Genomic DNA, 24,313 nt, shown 5'->3' on the forward strand with positions numbered 1-24,313 from the left:
TTTCCGTGCTGTATGACTCTATGACTATAGTTAGGATGTACAGCAGAAAATACATTAGAGATAGAAAAAGCACATAAGAAGGGCACGATAAGGACTTCAATATATAGGTGAACTGGGAAAATCAGGTTGGCAGCACATTCCAAGAAACGGAATTTGTGGATTGTCTACAAAATAGGTTTTTTGGAGCAGTTTGTGGTAAAGCCCATGAGTGAAGAGACAATTCTTGATCTGATGATGTGTAATAAAGCAGACTTGATTAGGGAGCTTAATGTGAAGGAACCCAGAGTGAGCAGTGACCATAGTTTGATAGAATTCATCCTGCAGTTTGAGAGGGATGTAACAGTATTATAACTGAGTAAAGGCAACTGCAAAGACACAGGGAAGGAAGTGGCCAGAACTGATTGGAAGGGGAGCTTAGCATGAAGACAGGAGAGTAGCAATGGCAGGGGTTTCTGGGGTAATGCTGGAAGCACAGCAGAAATTCATCCCAAGGATGAAGAAACATATTAAAAGGAGGATGAGGCAATTATGGCTGACAAGGAAAATCAGGGACAGATAAAAACAAATGAAAAAACATATAATGTGGTGAGAGTTAGTGGGAAGCCATACGACTGGCAAACCTTTCAAAACCAGCAGGGGATAACTCCAAAAGCAATAACGTGAAAGAAAGAAAATATAATGGTAAGCTAGCTAGTAAAATAAAAGAAGATTGTAAAAGTTTTTAAAATGTAGAAATAAGTAAGAGAGAGCTGAGAGTGGACATTGGACCACTAGAAAATGAGGCTGAGAAGTAGTAATGGGGAACAAAGAAATAGTGTCAGAATTGAACAGATACTTTGCATTGGTCTTCACCATAAAAGATGCCAGCAGCATTTCAGAACATTAAGAGAGTCAGGAGGCAAGGGTGAGTGTAGTAGCCAACATAAAGGAAAAGGTGCTGAGGAAATTGAAAGATCTGACAGTGGGTAGATCACTTGGATAGATGGACTACAACCCAGAGTTCAGAAGGAGATGGCTAAGGAGATTGTAGAGGCATTAGTGATGATCTTTCAGGAATCACTGGAGTCAGTGTCGGGGGGGGGGGACTGGCTAATGATACATCTCTGATTAAGAAGAGAGAGAGGCAGAAGACAGGCAATGATACGCCAGTGAGCCTGACCTCAGTTGTTGGTCAGATTTGAGTGTCCATTGTTAAGGATGAAATTGTGGCGTACTTGGAAGTAGATGGTAAAATAGTATTGGGTCAGCACAACTTTGTCTCGAGGTTGTCATGCCTGACCAATCGGTTAGAATTCTTTGAGTAGATAATGAGCAAGTTACACAAGGTAAGGCAGTGGACATGATTTATTTGCATTTCCAGAAGGCCTTTGACAAGGTGCTGCTCAGGAGGCTGCTAAATAAGGTAAATGCTCATGGTGTTAGGTACTGGCATGAAAAAAGGATTTACTGACTGGCAGGAAGCAGACTATGGGAATAAAGAGGTCTCTTTCAGGATGGCAGCCTGTGACTAGTGGAGTTCATCAGGTGTCACTGTTGGAAGAAGGAACTGAGTGTATTGTTGTTGAGTTTGCAGATGGCACAATGGTAGGTGGAAGGACAGGTAATGTTGAGGAATTGGAAAGTTGTAGTTAGACTTCAACAGAGTAGGGGAGTAGGCAAAGAATTGATGTAGCAAAGTCTCAGGTTATATACACTTTGGTAGGAAGAATAGAGACATAGATTATTTTCTAAACAGGGAAAGCTTTGCAAATCTGAAGGATAAAGGGACTTTGGAGTCCTATTCAGGATTTTCTTAAAGTGGTGAAAGTGTGTTGCACAATTGGAACAGTCACCAGCTGTATTATGACCTGTACTCTGCCCGTATGATAAAGGCAGCAGAGAAGAATATGAACTAAGTAGTGGGGCAAGCAATTATGAGAGAGATGTGTAAATTCAAGGGAAACAGAGAAATGTTGCAATTTGGGTAATGATAACATCACCATAGCAGGAAGAAACAGTGCAGAAACATACAGATACACCAGAGATAACGCCATAGTTTGCGCAAGCAGAAAAAAACCTCAATATTTAAATGTCTGCAGCATTCAAATTAAATGGATGAATGTAATTTTAAATAGAAATATATGTACAAAACAAAAACAGAAGCTGCTGGAAAAGCTTAGCAGGTCTGGCAGTATCAGTGAATAGACATCAGGGTCAATAATCCGGAGCTAGATCTTGCATTATCTTTTGACAGAGAGCAAGTTATCACAAGGGATTCTCGCCATGAAGTCCAGTGAGATTTCTTGCTGTATCTTGCCAAACATGCCTCATTAATTACATACCCTGCACCTTTGACATCCCTCACATCAATACTAGCCCCATCTCACGCCGCTCTGTTCCCAGAAAATTGGGCTTCTCTCACATCTGTGCCAAATTTGAAAGCCCAATTTTGCCCTATGACCAACATTGTCAGTTTGGAGCTGCCTGCACTATTCCGAACATTTACTCCAGACATGAAGTACAGGGGGAAATTTTTGCCCCACTTTCCAAGTAGGCATTTCAAGGCCCTGCTGGACAGGGTGGTGCAGATGTGGACATGCATTTTCCTCAGGACCAGCAGTGAAGGCCGCAACCAAACCATGTCAGTCTGGTGCGAGGTTGCCATCAGGGTCAGTGCAGACTTACTGTCTGGATTGTCAATGATCTTCTCCACTTCAGCAGCATGAATGCCACAGTCATCTCCGTTACTTACCCACCATCCAGCATGGCTCATCCTCACTGATGCCTGTGACATCTTCCCTTCTCATTGTTACTTAGCTCAACCTTGATAGCATGAACCCTAGATGCCACCTGTGCTTACTTACTCGCTCAGGAATCTCCCCTCATGCAACAAATGTAACAGCTTTGCCATCCCCTTTCATCTATTGTAATACCTGCTTCTTGCTCATTCCAGAGAAAAACAGTAGGGTAGAAAGTTCAAGGCCATTGGTGGATTGCCCTACATTTGGCTCCTCAACCCATAAATGAAGGACATCTTGTCTTTAATCATCCCAAGTGGCAGAATGACCATCTCCCAGCCTTTCAACTGGCATTGGAGGCTACCTTTGATTTATGCTGCAGGGACTTTCATCTGAATGTCACTCCCTTTGACTTGACTGAGGACCAGTGACAACCATGACAAGATTCCTGGTTTTGAGCCTGCGCTTAATGGCAAGGCAAGTCAAGGAAATGCAAGACAGGATACTGTTAGCATAAGGTAGTGAGTGAGTACAATGAGAGCAAGAGATATATTTTAGGCAAGTCCATAATTTGGATATGTGTCCCTGGGCATGCAATGTCCTATTTACAGCATGACTGTGCTAGTTGCCAGTGCAGCCAGAGATGCATTATTGAAGTGCATAGCATATTGTAAGTGGATCGGATATGTGTCATGAGGGTTCTCAGAGACTGGCATGTCAGAGCCAATGTCCAATGGTGTTGGTCAGTGCACATAAAGTTTGCTCTGAGATGTTGGCGCTCAGTGTCAAACACAAGGCCCTTTGGAGTAAACAAAGAGTTGAGGTCAATAGTATGCACTCTAACTTCCAAGTCAAGAATTCTTGTCACCAAGTTTGGTTGTCTCATTTGGTAAAACAGGAAGCTGAATATTAATGAGATGAGTCATACTGTTAATAAGGCATTTAACAGGTTATAATCCTGCTTGAAGAGTTGTTGGAGGAAGATGGGAATATCAAATTCAAAACACAACCAGATTACTTATGCTCTTAAAGAATAACCAAGCATGCTCAAGAGGTTGAATGGTCTACTGGTGAAGAATGATGACCTAGAAAAACTAAGCAGAAGGACAATCAATAATGCAGATTCACAGCCTAAGTAGACCCTGGAACTAGGCCAGCATGCCATTTCAAAAATGTCCATTTTAAAATTATTACTGATTATTTATCTGCTTAGTACTTTTTCCTGTCTTGGTCCTTAATGTAGTGTTTAGATTGCCTTTGTCAGAAGGAGAGACTTCAGTTTTATTCATGTTGTGGAGGAGAAATGTGGTCTCAACCTTCCAAGAGAATCCTCTCCAAGTTTAAGTCATGCTGATCGAAGGTAATGCACACCTTTGGTGGATGGAAGCAGAAGGTTGCTCAGGGACATTGATTGTTTAAAGAAAGTGACATAAACTAGCAGATGGATTTCAATATGAGGAAATGTCAGTGATGAAAAATGTTTGTCATTTATATCAATATCATTTCTTGGAAATTGGATTTCAAAATAGAGGCAGATGAGTGGTTGGTTTCTTCTTTGAAGGGCTTGTTTAAAAAAAAACAAACTAAGATAGTTCTTCCAGAACAGTAACCTAAGTCCAGTGTACATCTCTATGACTATAAATGGGAAGCCTTAAAAACCAGCAGAGGACAAGTAAAAAAAATCAACAAGGGATAGAAGATGAAGCATGAGGGTAAGCTAGCTAGTAATATAAAACAAAATTACAAGAATATTTTTAAAAATATAAACAGTATGAGAGAGGCAAGAGTGTACATTAGATCATCGAAAATCAGATTGAAGAAATTGTAATGGGGGGAGATGAAATGGCTGAGGAACTGAAAAGGTACTTTGCATCAGTCTGCAAGTGGAAGACACCAGTAGTATACCAGAACTTCATGAGTCAGGGGTCGGAAATTTGTGTACTAGCTATCACCAAGGAGAAGATGCTGAAGAAGATCAAAAGGTGGATAATTCATTTACACTGAATGGACTATGCCCCAAGATTCTGAAGGAAATAGCTGAGGAGATCGTGAAGGTATTGGTGATCTTTCAAGAATCACTGGAGTCAAGGGCAGGTCCCAGAGGACTGGAATATGGTTAATGTAACACTCCTGTTTGAGAAGGGAAGAGGCAGAAAGTGGGAAATTAATCACTGGTTTGCCTGACCTCTGTCTTTATTAAGGTTTAGAGTTTATTATTCAGGATGAGCTTGCAGACTACTTTTAAGTCCATAGTAAAATCGGGCTGAGTCAGCATTGTTTTGCCCAGGGAGGTCATGCTTTACAAATCTTAGAATTCTTTGAGGAGGTTGTGAGAAAGTTAAACAAAGGGGAAGCCAGTGCTCATGATCTACTTGGATTTCCAGAAGGCCTGTGACAATGTGCCACACAGGAGGCTGCTCAATAAGATTAGAACCCATGGTGTTCGTGACAAGGTACTGGCACAGATGTTGGATTGGGAGAAAGCAAGGACTGCAGATGCTAGAGATCAGAGTCAAAAGGTGTGGCGCTGGAAAATCACAGCTGGTCAGTCAGCATCCAAGTAGCAGGAGAGTCGACATTTCGAGCATACGCTCTTCATCGGAAATGTGTGAGTGTGAGGTGAGATGGAGTGAGGGGCTGAAATATAAATGTGAGGGGGGTGGGAAGGTAGCTAGGAATGCAATAAGTAGACAAAGGTAATGGGTGGTGTTGATAGGTCAGAGTGGATAGGTGGGAAGGAAGATGGACAGGTACGGCAGTTCAAAAGGGTAGTGCTGAGTTGGAGGGTTTGATCTGGGAGAAGGTGGGGGGAGGGGAGATAAGGAAATTGTTAAATCGACATTGTTACCACATGGGAGGGGAAATTGCAGTCCTTGAAGTAGGAAGCTATCTGAGATGTTCTGGAGTGAAATTGATCCTCCTCGAAGCAGATGTGGCAGAGGTGGGGGAATTGGGGGATGGCACTTTTTACAGTAGGGACAGTGGGAAGAGATGTAGTCCAGGTAGCTGTGGGAGTTGATGGGCTTGAAGTAGATGTCCGTGTTGATTCGGTCACCAGAAATGGAGATGGAGAGATCCAGGAAAGGGAGGGAGGTATCTGAGACAGGTCAGGTGAGCTTGACGTCAAGGTGGAAGGTGTTCATAAGTTCAACCTCCTCATGGGAGCATGAGGTGGTTTTGATACAGTCATCAATGTAGTGGAGGAAAAGGTGGAGAATGGTGCCGGTGTAACTGCAGAGATGGACTGTTTTACGTATCCGCCAAAGAAGCGGGCAAAGCTGAGGTCCATGCGGGTGCCCGTGGCTATCCCTTTGGTCTGAAGGAAGTGGGAGGATTTGAAGAAGAAATTGTTGAGGGTGAGTATCAGTCAGCCAATCAAATGAGTGTGTCGGAGGAAGGGTACTGATTGGGTCAGCGGGACAGGAAGAAATGGAGGATTTGGAGGCCATCATCATGGTGAATGTACATGTACAGGGACTGGATGTCCATGGTGAAGATGACACAATGGAGGAGGTGGAGGGTGTGCGTAGTGCCCCAATGTATGTGGGGAGACTTTGGACCAAAGGGGACAGGACGGTATCAAGGTATGTGGAGACAAGTTCCGTGAGGCAGGAGTGAGCAGAGACAATGGGTAGACAGGGGAAAGTCAGGTTTGTGAACTTTGGGTAAGAGGTAGAACCAGGCAGTGCGGGGTTCCCGGACTATGAGGTTGGATGCTGTGGATGGGCGATCCCCTGAGATGATGAGATTGTGGATAGTCTGGGAGCTAATCATTTGTTAATGGAAGGTGGGGTCGTGGTTGAGGTGGTAATAGGAGGAGGTGTCTGTGAGTTGGCGTCTGGCTTCAGCAATGTACAGCTTGGTGCACCAAACTACCACTGCGCCCAACTCCCCCCTTGTCCAGTGATTTGATGGTAAGGTTGAGGTTGGAGCGGAGGAAGTGGAGGGCTGTGCATTGCGAGGGGGAGAGGTTGGAGTGGGTGAGAGGGGTGGACAGGTTGAGGAGGTCAATGTCGCAGCAGCAGTTGGAGTTGAAGAGATTGAAGACAAGTAACAGATTAGCACGTGGTGTACAAGTGGATAGGGTATGTTGAAGGCGGGTGAAGGGTTGGTGGGAGCCCAGGAGCCACGATGGAAAACGTTAGCATGGAGGTGAAGTCAGCCATAGAAAAAAAATCAATGTTTCAACATGTGTTGAATTCATTGATCTGGGACTGTATTGGGATGAAGGTGACACTTTTACTGAGGACTGATCGTTCATCCTCAGTGAGGGAGAGGTCTGGGGTGATGGTAAAAACATTGCAGGGCTGGAGGCTAGGACATGGTGTATGGCCCGAGTTGGGAATGGGTGCAGAGACCGTGTCTGGAGTCGGTGAGGTTATGGTATCATGGGTGAAATCACCAAATGACATGACATACGTTGTGGGCTTCAGGGGGGACGGATTTGGTGCATGCAGTGACATCCGTGGGAGCGGAAGTGACATTCCATGTGACGTTCGCAATGTCTTCGGCGGTGGCTGTGTGTTTGTCAGTGGTGGTGTTGGCGGCGGAAATTCTCCTCATTGGAATCGTGACCAGCTATCAAACCATCTCCTCAACTGAATTTCCGCTCAGGACGCAAAGGAGGTACAGGAGGCCTGGGGTCTATCACTTTGAATGCAATTTCCTCACAATGAGGGAAGCACATTGCCATCGCAGATGGAGGCTGTTCATGGACACTGTCATCAGCTGGAGTGGGATTTGTCACCTGAAGGGGTGAGTTGCAATCCTATGCTGCAGGTATTCAAAGCAACGGCTGCATTAAATATATATGCAACTGACTGTTGCAGGATCAACAGGGGACATGTGTGAGATCTCTCAATCCTCACCCCACAAATGTATCAAGGCTGTAACCAAGACAATTTATGTCAGATTACATCTCAACTTATTTCTGCATGACAATGCCAGTGGTGCAGCTTGGGTAGTAAGTGTTTGTGACTGCAGATGCTGGAAACCAGAGTCTAGATTAGAGTGGCGCAGGAAAAGCACAGCAGTTCAGGCAGCATCCAAGGAGCAGTAAAATCGACGTTTCGGGCAAAAGCCCTTCATCAGGAATAAACCTGTTGGACTATAACCTGGTGTTGTGTAATTTTTAACTTTGTACACCCATTCCAACACATCACCTCCAAATCATCACTGGACACAAAATGTTAACTGCTTTCATTCGTCAGACACCATCCTGCTGAGTATCTCCAGTACTTTCTGTTCTTGTTTCAGGTTTCCAGCAAGAACAGTTCTTTGTTTTGTTCAATAGATCGGAGTTGGGTGCAGTGATCATTCACACATTATAACTTTGTGGTTGCTCAAAAGCGACACTATTTATGCACAGAGGCAAATGCAGCTTTTTTTGTTTATTTTTATTTGCTTTTCTTGTTCAATAGAAGCTAATGTTTTCAACAGTGTGAATGATTTTCAACATGTGATGCTTTCACACTGAACAATAAAAAGGTACAGTACTATGCTAGCTATTACGGAAACAGTAACATTCTTCAGACAGGGTGAAATGGAAAGGTAGGTTGTGCAACTTCACCCTTGTAGCTGCAGTTAAATGCCAGTTGATTAAACAGGTGATGATGTAAAATAGCAAAATGTTTATGAATATGAAATTCTATTTTCACCCATAACCTCAGAAGCTTTTCCGTTACATATGCATTGAAGTTGGAGTTTGTAGTTGACAGTGATTGATCTAATGCAGAGTTGATGAGCACGTGGTGCTGCAGAGGTGTAATGATTTTCTGGTAGGTGACAGTCTACAGTATAATAAGCCTGCTTACATGCGGTCTATAAATATATTATTGGTTGTATTTGAATTGAGGACCATAAATTAATAGAGGGGGCATTCAGATACTTTACACATGGAATAATATGAAGTTTGGACAATTTAAATTCAAACTTTTTATTCATGTACCAACAGAAAAATTTGCACAATTTGGAATTAATTATTGCAATTTCAATATTCATAATTACAGAGGAGGAATCCAGAATTGTTTTAAGTTCAAATCACAAGCAATTTTTTTCTGCAGTACTCCCAACAGCATCAAAGTTGAAAATTTTCCCTCATACTGATATACTGTGATAGTTTATTATGCAATTTCCTTTGCATGTGATGTTTGATTGTAGTTTGTATCAATTTGTATGATATTAAACATTATACTAACTAATCTTATTTAATGTAGAATATTTACTAAAAATGGCTTATTTCCTGCAATCTGGACAAGATATGGATCAGAATCCTTAGTTAACACTGTTTTGATGCACAACAGCACCCAAAATGCCTGATAGTATCAATATGAAGCCATTATTGACTTGATATATAAGCAAATTTGACTTACCGATACATGTAAGTGTCTATACTCATGAGAGACACATCTGGCAAAACTTGGTGGCCCCCAAAATGCAATTCCATGAGAATTTAATAAACATTTGCGGCTGGCTGAACCTACACATCATGGAAACAAAAAAAAACCTGAAAGTTAATTTGATAAATGTTCTCCCTCTACTGCATATAGTTCTGTCAATCTCAACAGCAATCACAGTGCATAGGAATAGCACCCAGTTCAAGCTACTAATTAAAATCATGGGGGAGCCAGCTTTTTAAACTTGAACACAGAACATTACAGTGCAGATTAGGCTCTTTGGCTCTTGATGTTGCGCTGACTTGTGAAAATAATCTGATGCCCATCTAACCTAAACCGTTCCATTATTATCCATATGTATGTCCAATGCTCATTTAAATGCCCTTAACGTATGCAGTCTATGACTGTTGACTACCAATAAGAAGTTGCAATCAATAGCTAAAGATCCATCTATACTGCTTTTCTGTTAACTCTTAGGACTGTGTCAAGTGATTTAAACAAAAACATGTGAAATACTTGTTAAAATATTGCAGCATATTTAAGTTAACCATTGGATTATTTTCAATTTATTTAAGATGGATTTGCTACAAGCACTCTTTTTGTTCATGTATATAATATAGCTTTGTTTTAATTTGAGGCATGTGGGTATCACAAACTAGACCAAATTTATTGTAAACCCCTCATTTTCCTGAAAAGGTGTTGGTGAACTGCCTTCTTGAACCAGTGCAGTTCACGTGATGTAGGTACATCTATTGTACGATTAGAAAGGCAGCTAGGAGATTTTGATCCAGTTTCAGTGAAGGAATAGCAATGTTGTTCCAAGTCAGAAGGTTGTCTGACTTGAAAGGGGCCCTATCAAGTGTTGGTGTTTCCATGCATCTGTTATCCGTGTACTTCAAGGCTGTAGAGATCACAGACTTGGGAGGTGCTGTTGAAGGGGCCTAGGTGATTTGTTGCAGTGCATCTTATAGATGTACACACTGCTGCCATTGAGTATTGGTGATAGAAGATCTGAGTGTTTAATATGGTAAATAGGATGCTAATCAAGTGGGCCACCTTTTCTGGATGGTGACTCTTAAGTGATGTTTGAACGCATTCATCCAGGTGAGTATTCCGTCACGTTCATGACCATTTAGATGGTGGTCAGGCTTTGTGGAATCAAATGAGTAAATTCATTACAAAAATGTTCAGCTGTTGATCTGTCTTTGTAGCCACAGTATTTCTGTGTTGGTCCTGTTCAGTTTCTGGTCAATTATAATATCTTGGATGTTACACTGGAGGATTCAGCAAAGGGAAGATTCGCCACTGAATTTCATGGGGCGATACCTAAATTATCTCTTCTTAGAGATGCTCATGCTTGGCATTTGTGTGGTGTGAATATCACTTCCCACTTATCAGCCAAACTCTGAATGTTGCCATCACAAATAGTACTGAATGTGGTGCTAACAGCAATGAACATCCCACTCACGAGTTTGTGATAGAGGGAAGGCCCTGATGAAACAGCTGGAAAATAGTTGGGCTGGGGATGCGACCACAAGGATTTCTGGCAGCAATATCCTGCGACTAAGGTGGAGGAACTTCAACAACAACACCCAGATTCTTTTGTGATATATGTGTGGCACCAACAACTGGAGGAGCCCCCCCCTTCCTTCATTTTGCGAAGGATCTTTGATGTCACATTTTAATGCTAGCTTGAAGTCAAGTGCAGTCACTCTCACCGTCACTCTTGTGTTCAGCAAGGTTAGGAGTTAAGTGACAATAGTTGAACTAAAACTGAAATTAGTGAGCATGTTACTTGCAGGCGAGCGAATGTCACTTGACAGAGCTTTTGATGATGCCTTCCATTGCTTTAATTATAATTCTGAGTGGATTTGTGGAGCAGTGACTGGCTGATTTGTCCTGTTTTCTGAAAGTGGCGAGAGCAATTTTGTTATTTGTTTGCTTTTAGTCAAAAGAGTATTATATATGTGTTCCTACATTTCGAAGAAGGCAGTGGAAGCATGGTGAATAAATATGTTTAGAACAAAGAACAAAGAAAATTACAGCATTGGAACAGACCCTTCGGCCCTCCAAGTCTGCACTGATCTAGATCCTCTATCTAAACCTTTACCTATTTTCTAAGGAGCTGTATCCCTCTGCTACCTGCCCAATCATGTATCTGTCTAGATACAACTTAAATGATGCTGTCGTGCCTGACTCTACCACCTCCGCGGCAAGGTGTTCCAGGTACTCACCACCCTTGGCATGCATATTTCACTTAAACCTTTCCTCTCTCACCCTGAACTTGTGACCCCTAAAAGTTGAGACCCCACTCTGGGGAAAAAGCTTCTTGCTATCTATCCTATACCTCTCATGATTTTGTAGACCTCAGTCAGGATCCCCTCAACCTCCTTCTTTCTAATGAAAATAATCTTAACTTACCCAACCTCTTTTCATAGCTAGCACCCTCCATACCAGGCAACATCCTGGTGAACCTCCTCTGCACCCTCTCCAAAGCATCCATATCCTTTTGGTAATGTGGCGACCAGAACAGTACGCAATATTCCAAATGTGGTCAAACCAAAGTCCTATACAACTGTAATATCACCTGCCAACTCTTGTATTCCATACGCCAACCAATGAAGGAAAGTATGCCATATGCCTTCCTGATCACTCAATCGACCTGCATTGCCACGTCAGAGTACAATGGACCTGAACGCCTAGACCTCTCTGTATATCAATCTTCTCCAAGGCTTTTCCATTTACCGTATAGTTCGGTCTTGAATTGGATCTTCCAAAATGCATCACCTTGCATTTGCCCAAATTGAACTCAATCTCCCATTTCTCTTTCCAACTCTCCAATCTATCTATATTCTGCCTGCATTCTCAAACAATCCCTTCACTATCTGCAACTCCACCACTCTTGCTAATCAGACCACTTATAATTTCCTCCAGATCATTTAGGTATATGTTTAAATTAGAGGTAATTAAACTAAATTAGATTCCTGTTAGGCAATACAATCAAAGGTCATGGATATGGGAATGTGCAATTCAAAACACAAACAGATCAGCCATGATCATATTGAATGTTGGAGCAGGTCTAAGGGGCTGAATGGTCTACTTCTATTCCAATATTGTATTTTCTTTCAGTAAGATGACAGCTAATCTAATCATGGCCCTAACTCCACTTTGCTGCCTGACTCACTAAACACTTAACACCCATGTCAATCAAAAAAACTTAACATCTTCGCACATTCTATTCCATTTGTAAACCATTTTCCAATGAAGCTAATCTATCTATACCTCTGTACATTGCTAATAGTGGTTTTTGAGTCTTTTCCAGGGAGGCTTTCTTTCTCCCAACTTGCTTTGGGAAATAAGAATGCTTTAAGATTTTGATGAACAAACTTAGATATTGATCCAATTCTCTGGATTGCTTACTTGAATGTAATTCCTCCTGCCTCAGAGAGGAGAATACTACCACGATGTCAAAACTGACATAAAAATCTCTAGATTTTGATTTGTATTTAATATTATAGAATATACAATGAGAAAAGTTCTCTCCAGTTTAGGAACATTGGCCACCATCGTCTAGAATGTTCAAATTTAATGCATGTAATTAGTATTCAATATTTCACTTCTCAATGCAATTAGAGATCATTTGGTCATTATAATAATCACTTTTCCCAGCATATGACGGACTCTCTGTCAATGTCGAAATGACTGCTTTGTAGCAGAAAGGGGCATCAGATCATTTGTGGAATCAAGTTATGAAGGCCAAATCAATGTTGCAAACAACTTTTTCTAATGGATTAACTAATATTTGCTAAATATTTTCAAGTGAGGTGATGTGGTATGCAACATCAGTTCTGGTGTTCTTCAAATGATGATTAGGAATCAAAAAAGACAAAAGGGCCAAAAAACAAAGCAAGAAACATGGCTGAGTTGTTAAATGAATACTTTTCAGGTGTCCTTAACTACAAAGCAGATGATGCCAGATCATGGTGACAGAGATGAAACTCAATTACAAGAAGAGTTAAAAATTTATAAGATAGCTGTCAATATTCAAAATTAATAACACACCGAGGATCAATGAAGCGTATCTGAGCATACTAAAAGAAAGTGGAAGCTGCAGTGGCACAGACAATTATCTTTCAACTTTCGATGGATTTTGGGTGATGCTAGAGAATTAGGGAATGGCAAATATTGCACTTGTTCAGAAAAAAGCTCAGCAATTACAGATCAATTACAGCATTGTGGCTCAGTGGTTAGCACTGCCACCTCATAGCGCCAGGGACGTGGGTTTGATCCGAGCCTTGGGCAACTATCTGTGTGGAGTTTGTATATTCTCTCCATGTCTGCGTGGGTTTCCTCTGGGTGCTCTGGTTTCTTCCCACAGTCCAAACATATACAGCTTAGGTGAATTGACAATGCTAAATTGCCCGTAGTGTTCAGGGATGTGTAGGCTAGGTGCATTAGTCACGGGAAATGTAGGGCAATAGAGTAGGGAAATGGATCTGTGTGGGATACTCTTCGGAGGGTCGGTGTGGACTTGTTGGGCCAAATGGCCTGTTTCCTCACTGTAGGGATTCTAAGTGATTCTAAGATTGATCAGGTTAAATCTCGTCTAGGGCAAACATCTAGAGACAAGTATTTGGGATAGAATTAACTGTCGCTAGGGAAAATTAATAATGTTTGTCAACTGGGTTTTAAGAGAAAATGATGCCCAACTAACTTGATGGAGTTTTCGCACAATTAAGACGAAATATACTTAAAATGGAAGCAATTTAGAAAGGGTTTTATATGCTGAATCCTAGGATTAATGCGTTGTCTTGGGTGGAAAGATTGAGCAGATGGGAACCATATTCTATGGTGTTTTCACTGGTGGGAGACAATCTAAGTGAAATATATGAATTGAGAAGATTAGATACTGAAAGGAAGTTCTCTTAAGTAGTGTAATCAAGACTGGCATCTATCGGTCAAAACTAAGGGCTCGCCCATTTAAGATGGAAATGAAGAGCAAGTCCTTTTCTCAAAGGGTTGTTAGTTTGTGGAATTCTCTTCTCCAGCAAGCAGGGAGGTGGATTGCTGATGAAATTCAATGCCAATTTAAGTTTTTTTTTATTGACAAGGGAGGCAGGGATTATCACATTCCTGATGAAGGGCTTATGCCCGAAATGTCAACTCTCCTGCTTCTCAGATGCTGCCTGATCTGCTGTGTTTTTCCAGCGCCATCCTTGTTGGCTCTGACTTTTCAGCATCTGCAGTCCTCACTTTTTCAGAATCAGGGGTTATGGGGAGCAAATAAGAAAGTGGAGTTAATAATACAAAGACCCAGCTCTTTGGGCTGAATGTAAACCCTGCCACTATTTCTTCTGATCTGTCAGCTACCAGTGCCTGCATTTGACTCCTGTACTTTGTTTGGATTCTTTCTCTGACTGTTCATTTCATTGCTTAAACAATTGAGAAAAAAGCAATTTGTTCAACAATTAATTACACAAAATTGTTAATTTTGTATGCTACTTCAATTTGTTCCAGCAAATATTTCATAGTATGTGAATACATTTTCCTGCTTTTTATGAATTAGAGTTTTGTGAATGCACATTTCTAGCTTAAAAATCATCCACGATGATTGTATAAAATGGGGAATTGAGAATTTGCTACTGGTGAGGAAAGCTTCAAAATTTACCTGTTGGATGTCGGATTTAAATAATAAAAAAAGTCATAGCTGAGAAATGTTGGGAACAATGGCAAGGAACTGAATGAGGGAGTAATTAATGGTTAAAGATGAATGCATGAGCAAATGTTCATTTGTTACTGAAACTTACAACTTTGTGACTTCCTTGCAAAACAATGTGCATAAAACATATCCCAAAATGATAGTTTTTAAAAAATGCAAAGCTTTACTAAAAATGCATATTCACTGTATGTAACAACTCAAAAATTGCACATTATGATATGTGCTTCAAAGGTTCATCTGAAGTAACATTCCAAACAGCAGAAAACTATTTTAATTTGAATTCGTCACCAATTAAGTTAAGTGATGAAATATGAACATTGAATAATGTAAAAATGTTGTAATTTCAGGTGGAACAATATAGATCCAGTAATTAAATACATTATATCTAACTCACATTCAAAGTATGTACATTTACTCATCTCTATTTTATAATACTATGACAAATTAAATACTATAATTCACAAATACAAGCTCTGATGAATTGAAATTTGTGGATGTAATGTTAAAAATTCTTTGTTATTGCCTTTTGGTGTCTCCATTCTGACATTATCTTCTATTAAGGAAGGATGCAAGCAATATTTTCTGAAATCACTAACTCTGGATGCTTGAAACTTGTTAACAAATAATGAAAATAATAGACATGTAAAACTAATTTATTTCCGTCATCTAAACCCCTATGAAAAAATCATGATAACCTGCTAACCATCTCTAGCATAATGTAAAAATAAAACAAAGAACTGCAGATATTGGAAATCTGAAACATACAAAAATATAAATTGTTGGAGAAACTCATCACGTGTGGCAGCACCTGTTGAGAGAAAACAATGACTGGACTCAAAACATTAACTCTTTTTTTTGATGCTGTCAGACCTGCTGAGTTTCTCCAGAAATTTGTTTTTATGAGTCTCCAACCTACCTCTACTATTCTCACTGTCCAACGGTGGCAGTTGAATGTTCCTCCTGCATGACGTGGGAGGTAAGGGTAACCCACTAGTGTCCCTACTGAATGCATCTGCGGGAAGTGCACCCAACACTAGCTCCTCGAAAACTGCGTGAGGGAACTGGAGCTGGAGCTAAATAAACTTCGGACCATTCGGGAGGCAGAGGGAGTTATTGAGAGGAGTTACAGGGAGGTAGTCACAACTCAGGTACAAGAAGGAGGTCAGTAGGCTGCTGTTAGGGAACAGAAAGGGAACCGGCAGGCAGCGCAGGGATCCCAGTGGCTGTTCCCCCCAACAACAAGTATATTGTTTTGGATACTGTTGAGGGGGTGGGGAGACTTGACAGGGATAAGCAATGGGGTACAGGTCTCTGGCACAGAATCTGTTCCCCTGTTGCTCAGAAGGGAAGAGGGGAGAAGAGCAGAGCATTAGTCATTGGGGACTCCATAGTTAGAGAGACAGACATGAGGTTCTGTGGGAACAAGAGAGTCTCACAGTTGGTGTGTTGCCTCCCACGTGCCAGCGTTCATGATGTCTCTGATCATGTTTTCAGGATCCTTGCGGTGGAGGTGCAGCAGCCCCAAATTGTGGTCCACATAGGCACTAACAACATAGTGAGTGGGGATTTAAGGCAGAAATTCAGGGGTCAAAAGGTGGAAGCTTAGAGCTAGGACAAACAGTTGTTATCTCTGGTTTGTTGCCCATGCAATGTGCTAGTGAGGTGAGAAATAGGGAGACAGATAAGTTGAACGCATGGCTACAGGGATGATGCAGGAGGGAAGGTTTTAAATTCTTGGATAATTGGGGCTTTTTCTGGAATAGCTGGGACCTCTACTAACAGGATGGTCTTGACTTGAACCAGAGAGGTACCAATTTCTTGGGGGAGAAAATTTGCAAATGCTCTTTGGGTGGGTTTAAACTAAATTCAGCAGAGGGATGGGAACCTAAATTGCAATTCAAGCATATATGCGGTTGAGAGTAGGGACATCTGAATAAAGGTTTCAGGGTCGCAAGAGGGCACTGGCAAGCAAAATGTCGGTTTGAAGTGTGTCTATTTCAATGTCAGGAGCATCCAGAATAAGGTTGGTGAATTTGCTGCATGGGTCGGTACCTGGGATGTCGATGTTGTGGCCATTCAGAATCGGATTGAGCAGGGACAGGAATGATTGTTGCATGTTCTGGGATTTAGATATTTTAGTAAGAACAGAGAAGATGGTAAAAGAGGTGGGAGTGTGGCATTGATAGTCAATGGCAGTACTATACTGCAGACAGGATGTTTGAGTACTTGTCTACTGAGGTAGTATGGGCTGAGAGTAGAAACAGAAAAGGAGAGGTCACCCTGTTTGGAGTTTTCTGTAGGCCTCTGAATAGTTCCAAAGATTTAGAGGAAAGGATAACAAAGGTGATTCTCAATAGGAGCGAGTGGCAGGGTAGTTGTTATGGGGGACTTCACCTTCCCAAATATTGACTGGGAATACTACAGTTCAAGTACTTTATGGGTCAATTTTTGTCCATTGTGTGCAGGAGGGTTCTACCACTGTACGTAGACAGGCCAACTCAGGACGAGGCCACATTAGATTTGGTACGGGGTAATGAACCCGGCCAGGAGTTAGATTTGGAGGGAGGTGAACACTTTGGTGATAGTGACCACAATTCAGGGATAGGTATACACCGAAGGGCAAGAGCTACAGCTGGGGGAAAGGTAATTACAAATGTGATTAGATAAGTTTTAGGATGCATAGGATAGAGAAGGAAACTGCAGGGGATGGGCACAATAGAAATGTGAAGCTTATTCAAGGAACAGCTGCTGTTTGTCCTTAATAAGTATGCACCTATCAAGCAGGGAGGAAGTGGGTAAGCAAAGGAGCCGTGATTTACTAAAGAAGTTGAATCTCTTGTCAAGAGGAAGGCGGTGGTTTATGTTAGGATGAGATGCAAAGGTTCAGTTAGGGCAATTGAGAGTTACAAGGTAGCCAAGAAAGACCTAAAGAGAGAGCTAAGACGAGTGAGGAGGGGACATGAGAAGCTGTTGGCGGATAGGATCAGGGAAAACCCTAAGACTTTCCAGAGGTATATAAGGGATAAAAGACTAACCAGAAAAAGATGAGGGCCAATCAAGGGCAGTAGTGGGGAGCTGTGCATGGAGTCAGAGAAGATAGGGGAAGCAGTAAATGAATTTTTTTAAAAATCTGCATTCACACTGGAAAAGGACAATGTTGTCAAGGAGAATACTGAGAAACAGACAACAAACTAGATGGGATTGAGGTTCACAAGGAGACATTAGAAATTCTGGAAAGTGTGAAAATAGATAAATCCCTTGGACTGGATGGGATTGATCCTAGGACTCTTTGCAAAGCTAGTGAGGACATTGCTGAGCCTTTGGCTTTGATCTTTATGTCATCATTGTCTCCAACAATAGTGTCAGAAGACTAGAAGATTGTTCAAAATGGGAGTAGAGACAACCCTGGTAATTATAGTCCTGTGAGTTTTACTTTGGTTACGGGTAAAGTGTTGGAAATAGTTGTAAGAGATAGAATTTATAATCATCTCGATTGGAATAAGTTGATTAGGGATAGTCAGCACGGTTTTGTGAAGGGTAGGTCATGCCTCACAAACCTTATTAAGTTCTTTGAGAAGGTCACCAAACAGGTGGAGGAGGGTAAAGCTGTTGATGTAGTATATACGGATTTCGGTAAGGTATTTAATAAGGTTCCCCACGGTAGGCTACTGCACAAAATACAGAGGCATGGGATTGAGGGTGATTTAGCTGTTTGGATCAGAAATTGGCTAGCTGGAAGAAGACAGAGGGTGGTGGTTGATGGGAAATGTTCATTCTGGAGTTCAGTTACTAACGGTGTACTGCAAGGATCTATATTGTCATTTTTGTAAATGACCTGAATGAGGGCGTAGAAGGATGGGTTAGTAAATTTGCGGATGAGGTCAGTAGAGTTGTGGATAGTGTGGAAGGATGCTGTAGGTTACAGAGGGAGATAGATAAACTGCAGAGCTGGGCTAAAAGGTGGAAGTTGGAGTTTAATGTGGAAAAGTGCGAGGTGATTCACTTTGAAAGGAGCAACAGGAATGCAGAGTACTGGGCAAATGTTAAGATTCTTGGAAGCGTTGATGAGCAGAGAGGTGTCCATGTACATAGATCCCTCAAAGTTGCCACCCAGGTTGATAGTGCTGTTAAGAAGGCATATGGTGTGTTAGCTTTTATTAGTAGAGGGATTGAGTTTCAGAACCATGAATCATGTTGCAGCTGTACAAAATTCTGGTTTGGCGCACTTGGGAGTGTTACGTGCAGTTTTGGTCACCACAGTAGAGGAAGGATTTGAAAGTTTTGAAAAGGGTTCAGAAGAGATTTACTAGGATGTTGTCTGGTATGGAGGGAAAGTCTTATAAGGAAAGGTTGAGGGACTTGAGGCTGTTTTCGTTAGAGAGAAGGAGGTTGAAAGGTGACTTAATTGAGACGTACAAGATAATCAGAGGGTTAGATCGGGTGGACAGTGAGAGCCATTTTCCTTGGATGGTGATGGCTAGCATGAGGGGGCAAAGCTTCAAATTGAGGGGTAATAGATACAGGACAGACTCAGAATTAGTTTCTTTACTCACAGTAGTAAGGGCGTGGAACACACTGCCTGCAATGGTTTTAGGCTTCCAACTTTATGAGCATTTAAGTGGTCATTGGTGAGGGATATGGATGAGAATGGAACAGTGTAGGTTAGACGGGCTTTGGATTGGTTTCACAGAGCAACATAGAGGGCTGAAGGGCCTATACTGGGCTGAAAAGTTCTGTGTTCTAATGTTCCAAATATGGAATTTAAATCGATCAGCTGGGCAAGTCTGGTGCTTGACCGTAATGTTGATGTGCTGTTTCATTGTGATGTTGGATATAGTGCTTAACAATTACAAAAGGCCAGAAAGTTCAAAAATATCATAACGGTTTCTTCACTAAGCAATTGGAGACATACCATTGCCCAGTAATTAAAGGTTTTGTTCACTGAACCTTGGAGAATAAGGACAAACTATGGATTAGTGTCTTTATAATACAAACAATTGGAGAATAAGAATGCATCAATGCCTTTCCCATCTCTACATTCTGCGCAGGCTGAGGAAAACCACTTCACACCATCAATCCTCAGCACAGTCTACAGAGGGTTCATTGAGAGTACCCTGAGCTGTGGCATCACTGGCTGGTTTGGGAATTGCACCGTCTCAGATCCTAAGACCCTATAATGGATAGTGAGGACAGCTGAGAAAATCATCAGGGTTTCTCTTCCCTCCATTAGACATTTGCTCCACACACTGATTCCGAAAGGCTAAGAGCATTGTGGAAGACGACACACACCCCTTACTCAAACGTTTCTCTCTCCTGCCATCTGGCAGAAGATACTCTATCAAATAATAAAGTCAAATTTAGGCCTTTACCAGGTCAACTATTGAAGAATGCATATAATTACCGTCTCTAGCCCTGCAAAAGCTGATCCTGCGTAACAGTGGACCTCGCGATATTTGCTCTAAGTAATTTTTGCATAAACTTTGTGTAAAGATTGTCTGTCATTCTTAAGTAAACAGTGCCCTGATCATTGATTATGAGTCCACAGAGGCATTTGGATGGGTATATGAATAGGAACAGTTCGGAGGGATATGGGCTGGGTGCTGGCAGGTGAGACTAGTTTGGGTTGGGATATACGGTCAGCATGGACAGGTTGGACCGAAGGGTCTGTTTCCATGCTGTACATCTCTATGACTACGACTCTCTCTGCTCCAGCAGCAATTTCAAAACCAATCAACAAGGTTAATGTACATCAAATACACTTTTAAAATACCTTCAAAAAGAAGAACAACAGGTATACAGTTTAGAGTCATACAGCATGTAAACAGACCCTTCGGTCCAACTCGCCCATGCTGATCAGGTTTCCCAAACTGAAGTAGTCCCATCTGCCGGCATTTGGTTCATATTTCACTAAATCTTTCCTATTCATGTACATGTCAAAAATGTCTTTTAAATGTTGTAATTGTTCTAGCTCCACTACTTCCTCTGGCAGTTTGTTCTATATACCCACCACTGTGTGAAAAGGTTCCCTCGCAGGTCCCTTTTAAATCTTTCCCCTCTCACCTTAAACCTATGCCCTCTAGTTTTAGATTCCCCTACCCTGAGGAAAAGACCTTGGATATTCACCCTACTCATGCCTCTCATAATTTTATAAATTTCAATAAGGTCATTCCTCAGTCTCCTCTGTTCCAGGGAAGAAAGTCCCAACCCATCCAGCCTTTCCTTATAACTCAAACTCTCCAGCCTCAGCAGCATCTTTGCAAATGTTTCTAGCACGCTCTCCAGTTTAATAACATACTTCCTATAACAAGGTGAGCAGAGTTGTACACAGTACTCCAAAAGTGGCCTCACCAATGTATTAGGTAAAAACAAGGACTGCAGATGCTAGAAACCAGAGTCTAGATTAGAGTGGTGCTGGAAAAACACAGCAGTGCAGGCAGCATCCAAGGAGCAGGAAAATGGACGTTTCGGGCAAAAACTCTTCATCAGGAATACAGGCATGGTGCCTGCCTCCACTCTGCAGGCACCTTGCCTCTTTTCTTGATGAAGGGCTTTTGCCTGAAACGCCAATTTTCCTGCTCCTCGGATGCTGGCTCACCAATGTATTGGACAGCTGCAACATAGTGTTCCAACTCTTATACTCAGTGCTCTGATCAATGAAGGCAAGGATGCCAAATGCATTTTTCACAGCCCTGTCTAACTGTGACACACTGCCAAGGAATTACGTATCCACACTACTACGTCTCTGTTTGATAATAGTCCGCAAGGTCCTACATGTAAATTCTGCCCTGGTTTGCCTTATCAAAATGTAACACCTCACATTTATCTAAATTAAACTCCATCTGCCACTCCTCGGCCCATTGGCTCAGGTGATCAAGATCCTGCAGTACTCTTAGGTAACATCCTTCATTGTCCTGTATACCACCAATTTTGGGGTCATCTACAAACTTACTAACCATGCCTCCTATATTCTCATCCAAATTGTTCATATAAATGACAAACATTGGATTCAGCAATGCTCCTTGTGACACACGCTGGTCACAGGTCTCCAATCCGAACACAACTCTCTAAAACCAACTTCTGTCTCTCTTACGATCTAGCCAATTTTATATCCAATTGGCCAGTGCGCTCAGCATCCCATGTGATCTAAATTTACTAACCAGCCTACCACGTGGAACTCTGTCGAAGGTCATAGAGAATCATAGAGTCCCACAGCATAGAGACTTGTCCTTTGACCCAAACTGGTCCATGCCGACCAATCTGCATGCACTTAGCCCATATCCTTCTAATACTTTCCTATCCATGTATTTGTCCAAATACCTGTTAAATGTTGTTAATCTACCTGCCTCAACCACATGTAAAAACATAGTCCCTCAGGTTCCCTTTTATTCTTTCCCCCTAACTTTAAATTGACACCCTGTAGTCCTCGATTCCCCAAACTTAGGAGAACAATGGAATGCATTCACCCTATCCATGCCTCCCATGTTCTTATACACCTCTATAACTGCGTCTCCCCCCTTCCTATTCTCTAAAGAGAAAAGTCCTAACTTGCCCATGCTCTCCCTATAACTCAAACCATTGAGTCCAGGCAACATCCTTGTAAATTTCTTCTGCAGTCTTTCTAGTTTAATAACATCCTTTCAAAACTGAACACAATACTTCTGCAATATAACTTCCCCTCTCTATTCTCAGTGCCCTGCCTGATGAAGGCCAGTGTGCCAAAAGCCGCCTTCACTACCCTGTCTACCTGTGACTCCACTTTCAGAGAACTGTGCACCTGAACTCCAAGGTCCTTCTGTTCCACTACACTCCTTAAGACCCTATCATTCACCATGAAACTCTTACCTTGATTGGCCTTTCCAAAATGCAGGAGCTCACACTTATATATAATAAACTCCATTTGCCATTTCTCAGCCCACTTCCCCAGCTGATCAAGGTCCTGCTACAATTTCTGATAACCTTCCTCACGGATCACAATACTGCCTATTTTAGTATCCTGTCACCTAGTCACCCTTTATTTACTAGTGCACAGTACACTGGCTGTGGCTAGCTAGCTCAGAGTCAGTCCTCAACTGAGGAGATTCTAATCTCCTGGTTATATTTTCTTTCCCCCTGAACAGAGGAGATTCAAAATCCCCTGTTTGTTTGTAATTTGTATTGGTTAATAAAACAAACAGTTTACAATGAATAGCAGTTTACAAGAACAGCAATTTACAGGGGAAAGGAGTGGCGTAGCCAGACTCCCAAACCCTACCTTACAATCATTTCACAGGGAAAAAGAGGACGATCCTCAAATCCCACCTGATCATATCAAAAAGGAAAGAGTACGTGCAATCATATACAAACAGTCCGATAAACTGAATAATAAAACAGTGCATATGTCACAGACACCCCAAGAAACCCATCTGCCCCTCCCACCTTCTGACCAAAGGCAGACTGCCCTATGCCACTTCCAGCTCTCGGTCCACTCCATGCCCCTTGCAGCTCTTAGTCCACCCTGACACACCTTCTGATACCTCAAGGACAGCCCATTCTGTTTTCCCAACCCCCAGGATGATAGCGATCAGGACAGCCTACCCACCTTTCAGCTTCTCTAACTATCCGTCCACACTTTCTGGTCACCTTTAGGATAGCCCACCTTGGTACCTGCCTGGGGTGACAGTGCTGAGGACCCTCTACCGACCTTCTGGCTCTCGGTCAACCCGTACATACCGTCTGGCTCTCGCCCAACCTGGCACACCATCCAGTCCATGGACTAAACCTTCCAGCCAAGTCTAGGATAGCCCGATTCTGCCTCTCTGGAACGACAAGCCTTCCAGATCTTGACCTGCCCTTTACATCTTCTGGCTCTCGGCCGCTCCGACACACTTTCTGGCCAAATCTAGGACAACCCAACCAGATTACCCCTTCTCAGATCGACAGAGCTCAGAACAGCCAACCAGCATCAGGGTGACCTACCCACATTCTGGTTCTCAGGACTGCCTACCCACCGTCTGGCATTTGGGGTGACAGCTTTTGAGACGCGCATTTCACAGTAAGGCCTGACAGAACCAGGGACACGCAAGTCGGTGCAGGTGATAAACCCAACGAGAGAGTCAACTAGCAATAAAAACAAAGTCAATTACCAACAAACAGAGTCCCTTCTGGTACACAGAGTCCATTTCCAAAAACAGTTCTCTTCAGAATGCAGAATCCATGCCCAGGAACACAGTCCACTCCAGTATGCAAAGTCCACTCCTGAAGGCAGCAAGCACACACCCCACAGCACATACACACACACACTGTTCAGTCTCCATAGAGGCCTAGTCTATCCACAGAGAACCAGGCCCACTCACCGGACAACAGTTCACTCACAGGGGATGGCCCACTCCAATAGGCAGAATCTACTCCAGGATGCAGCAAATGCTCACCTCCCAGCATACACACAAACACACACCTGATCAGTCTTTACAGAGGCCTAGTCTGCCCACAAAAGGACCAGGCCT

General features: G+C 42.2%; 1 protein-coding gene across 1 annotated transcript in view; it reads right to left on the bottom strand.

The window, feature by feature from the left end:
• The window catches only part of LOC132830132 (adhesion G protein-coupled receptor B2-like), a 500,291-nt gene that overhangs the window by 325,560 nt on the left and 150,418 nt on the right, over positions 1-24,313 (bottom strand). Inside the window, exon 7 of the mRNA XM_060847634.1 lies at positions 9,089-9,195. Coding sequence (XP_060703617.1) covers positions 9,089-9,195 — 107 coding nt within the window. The remainder of the gene's footprint in view (positions 1-9,088; positions 9,196-24,313) is intronic.

This window comes from Hemiscyllium ocellatum, chromosome 30 (genome assembly GCF_020745735.1).
Source record: "Hemiscyllium ocellatum isolate sHemOce1 chromosome 30, sHemOce1.pat.X.cur, whole genome shotgun sequence".
Lineage (NCBI taxonomy): Eukaryota > Metazoa > Chordata > Chondrichthyes > Orectolobiformes > Hemiscylliidae > Hemiscyllium > Hemiscyllium ocellatum.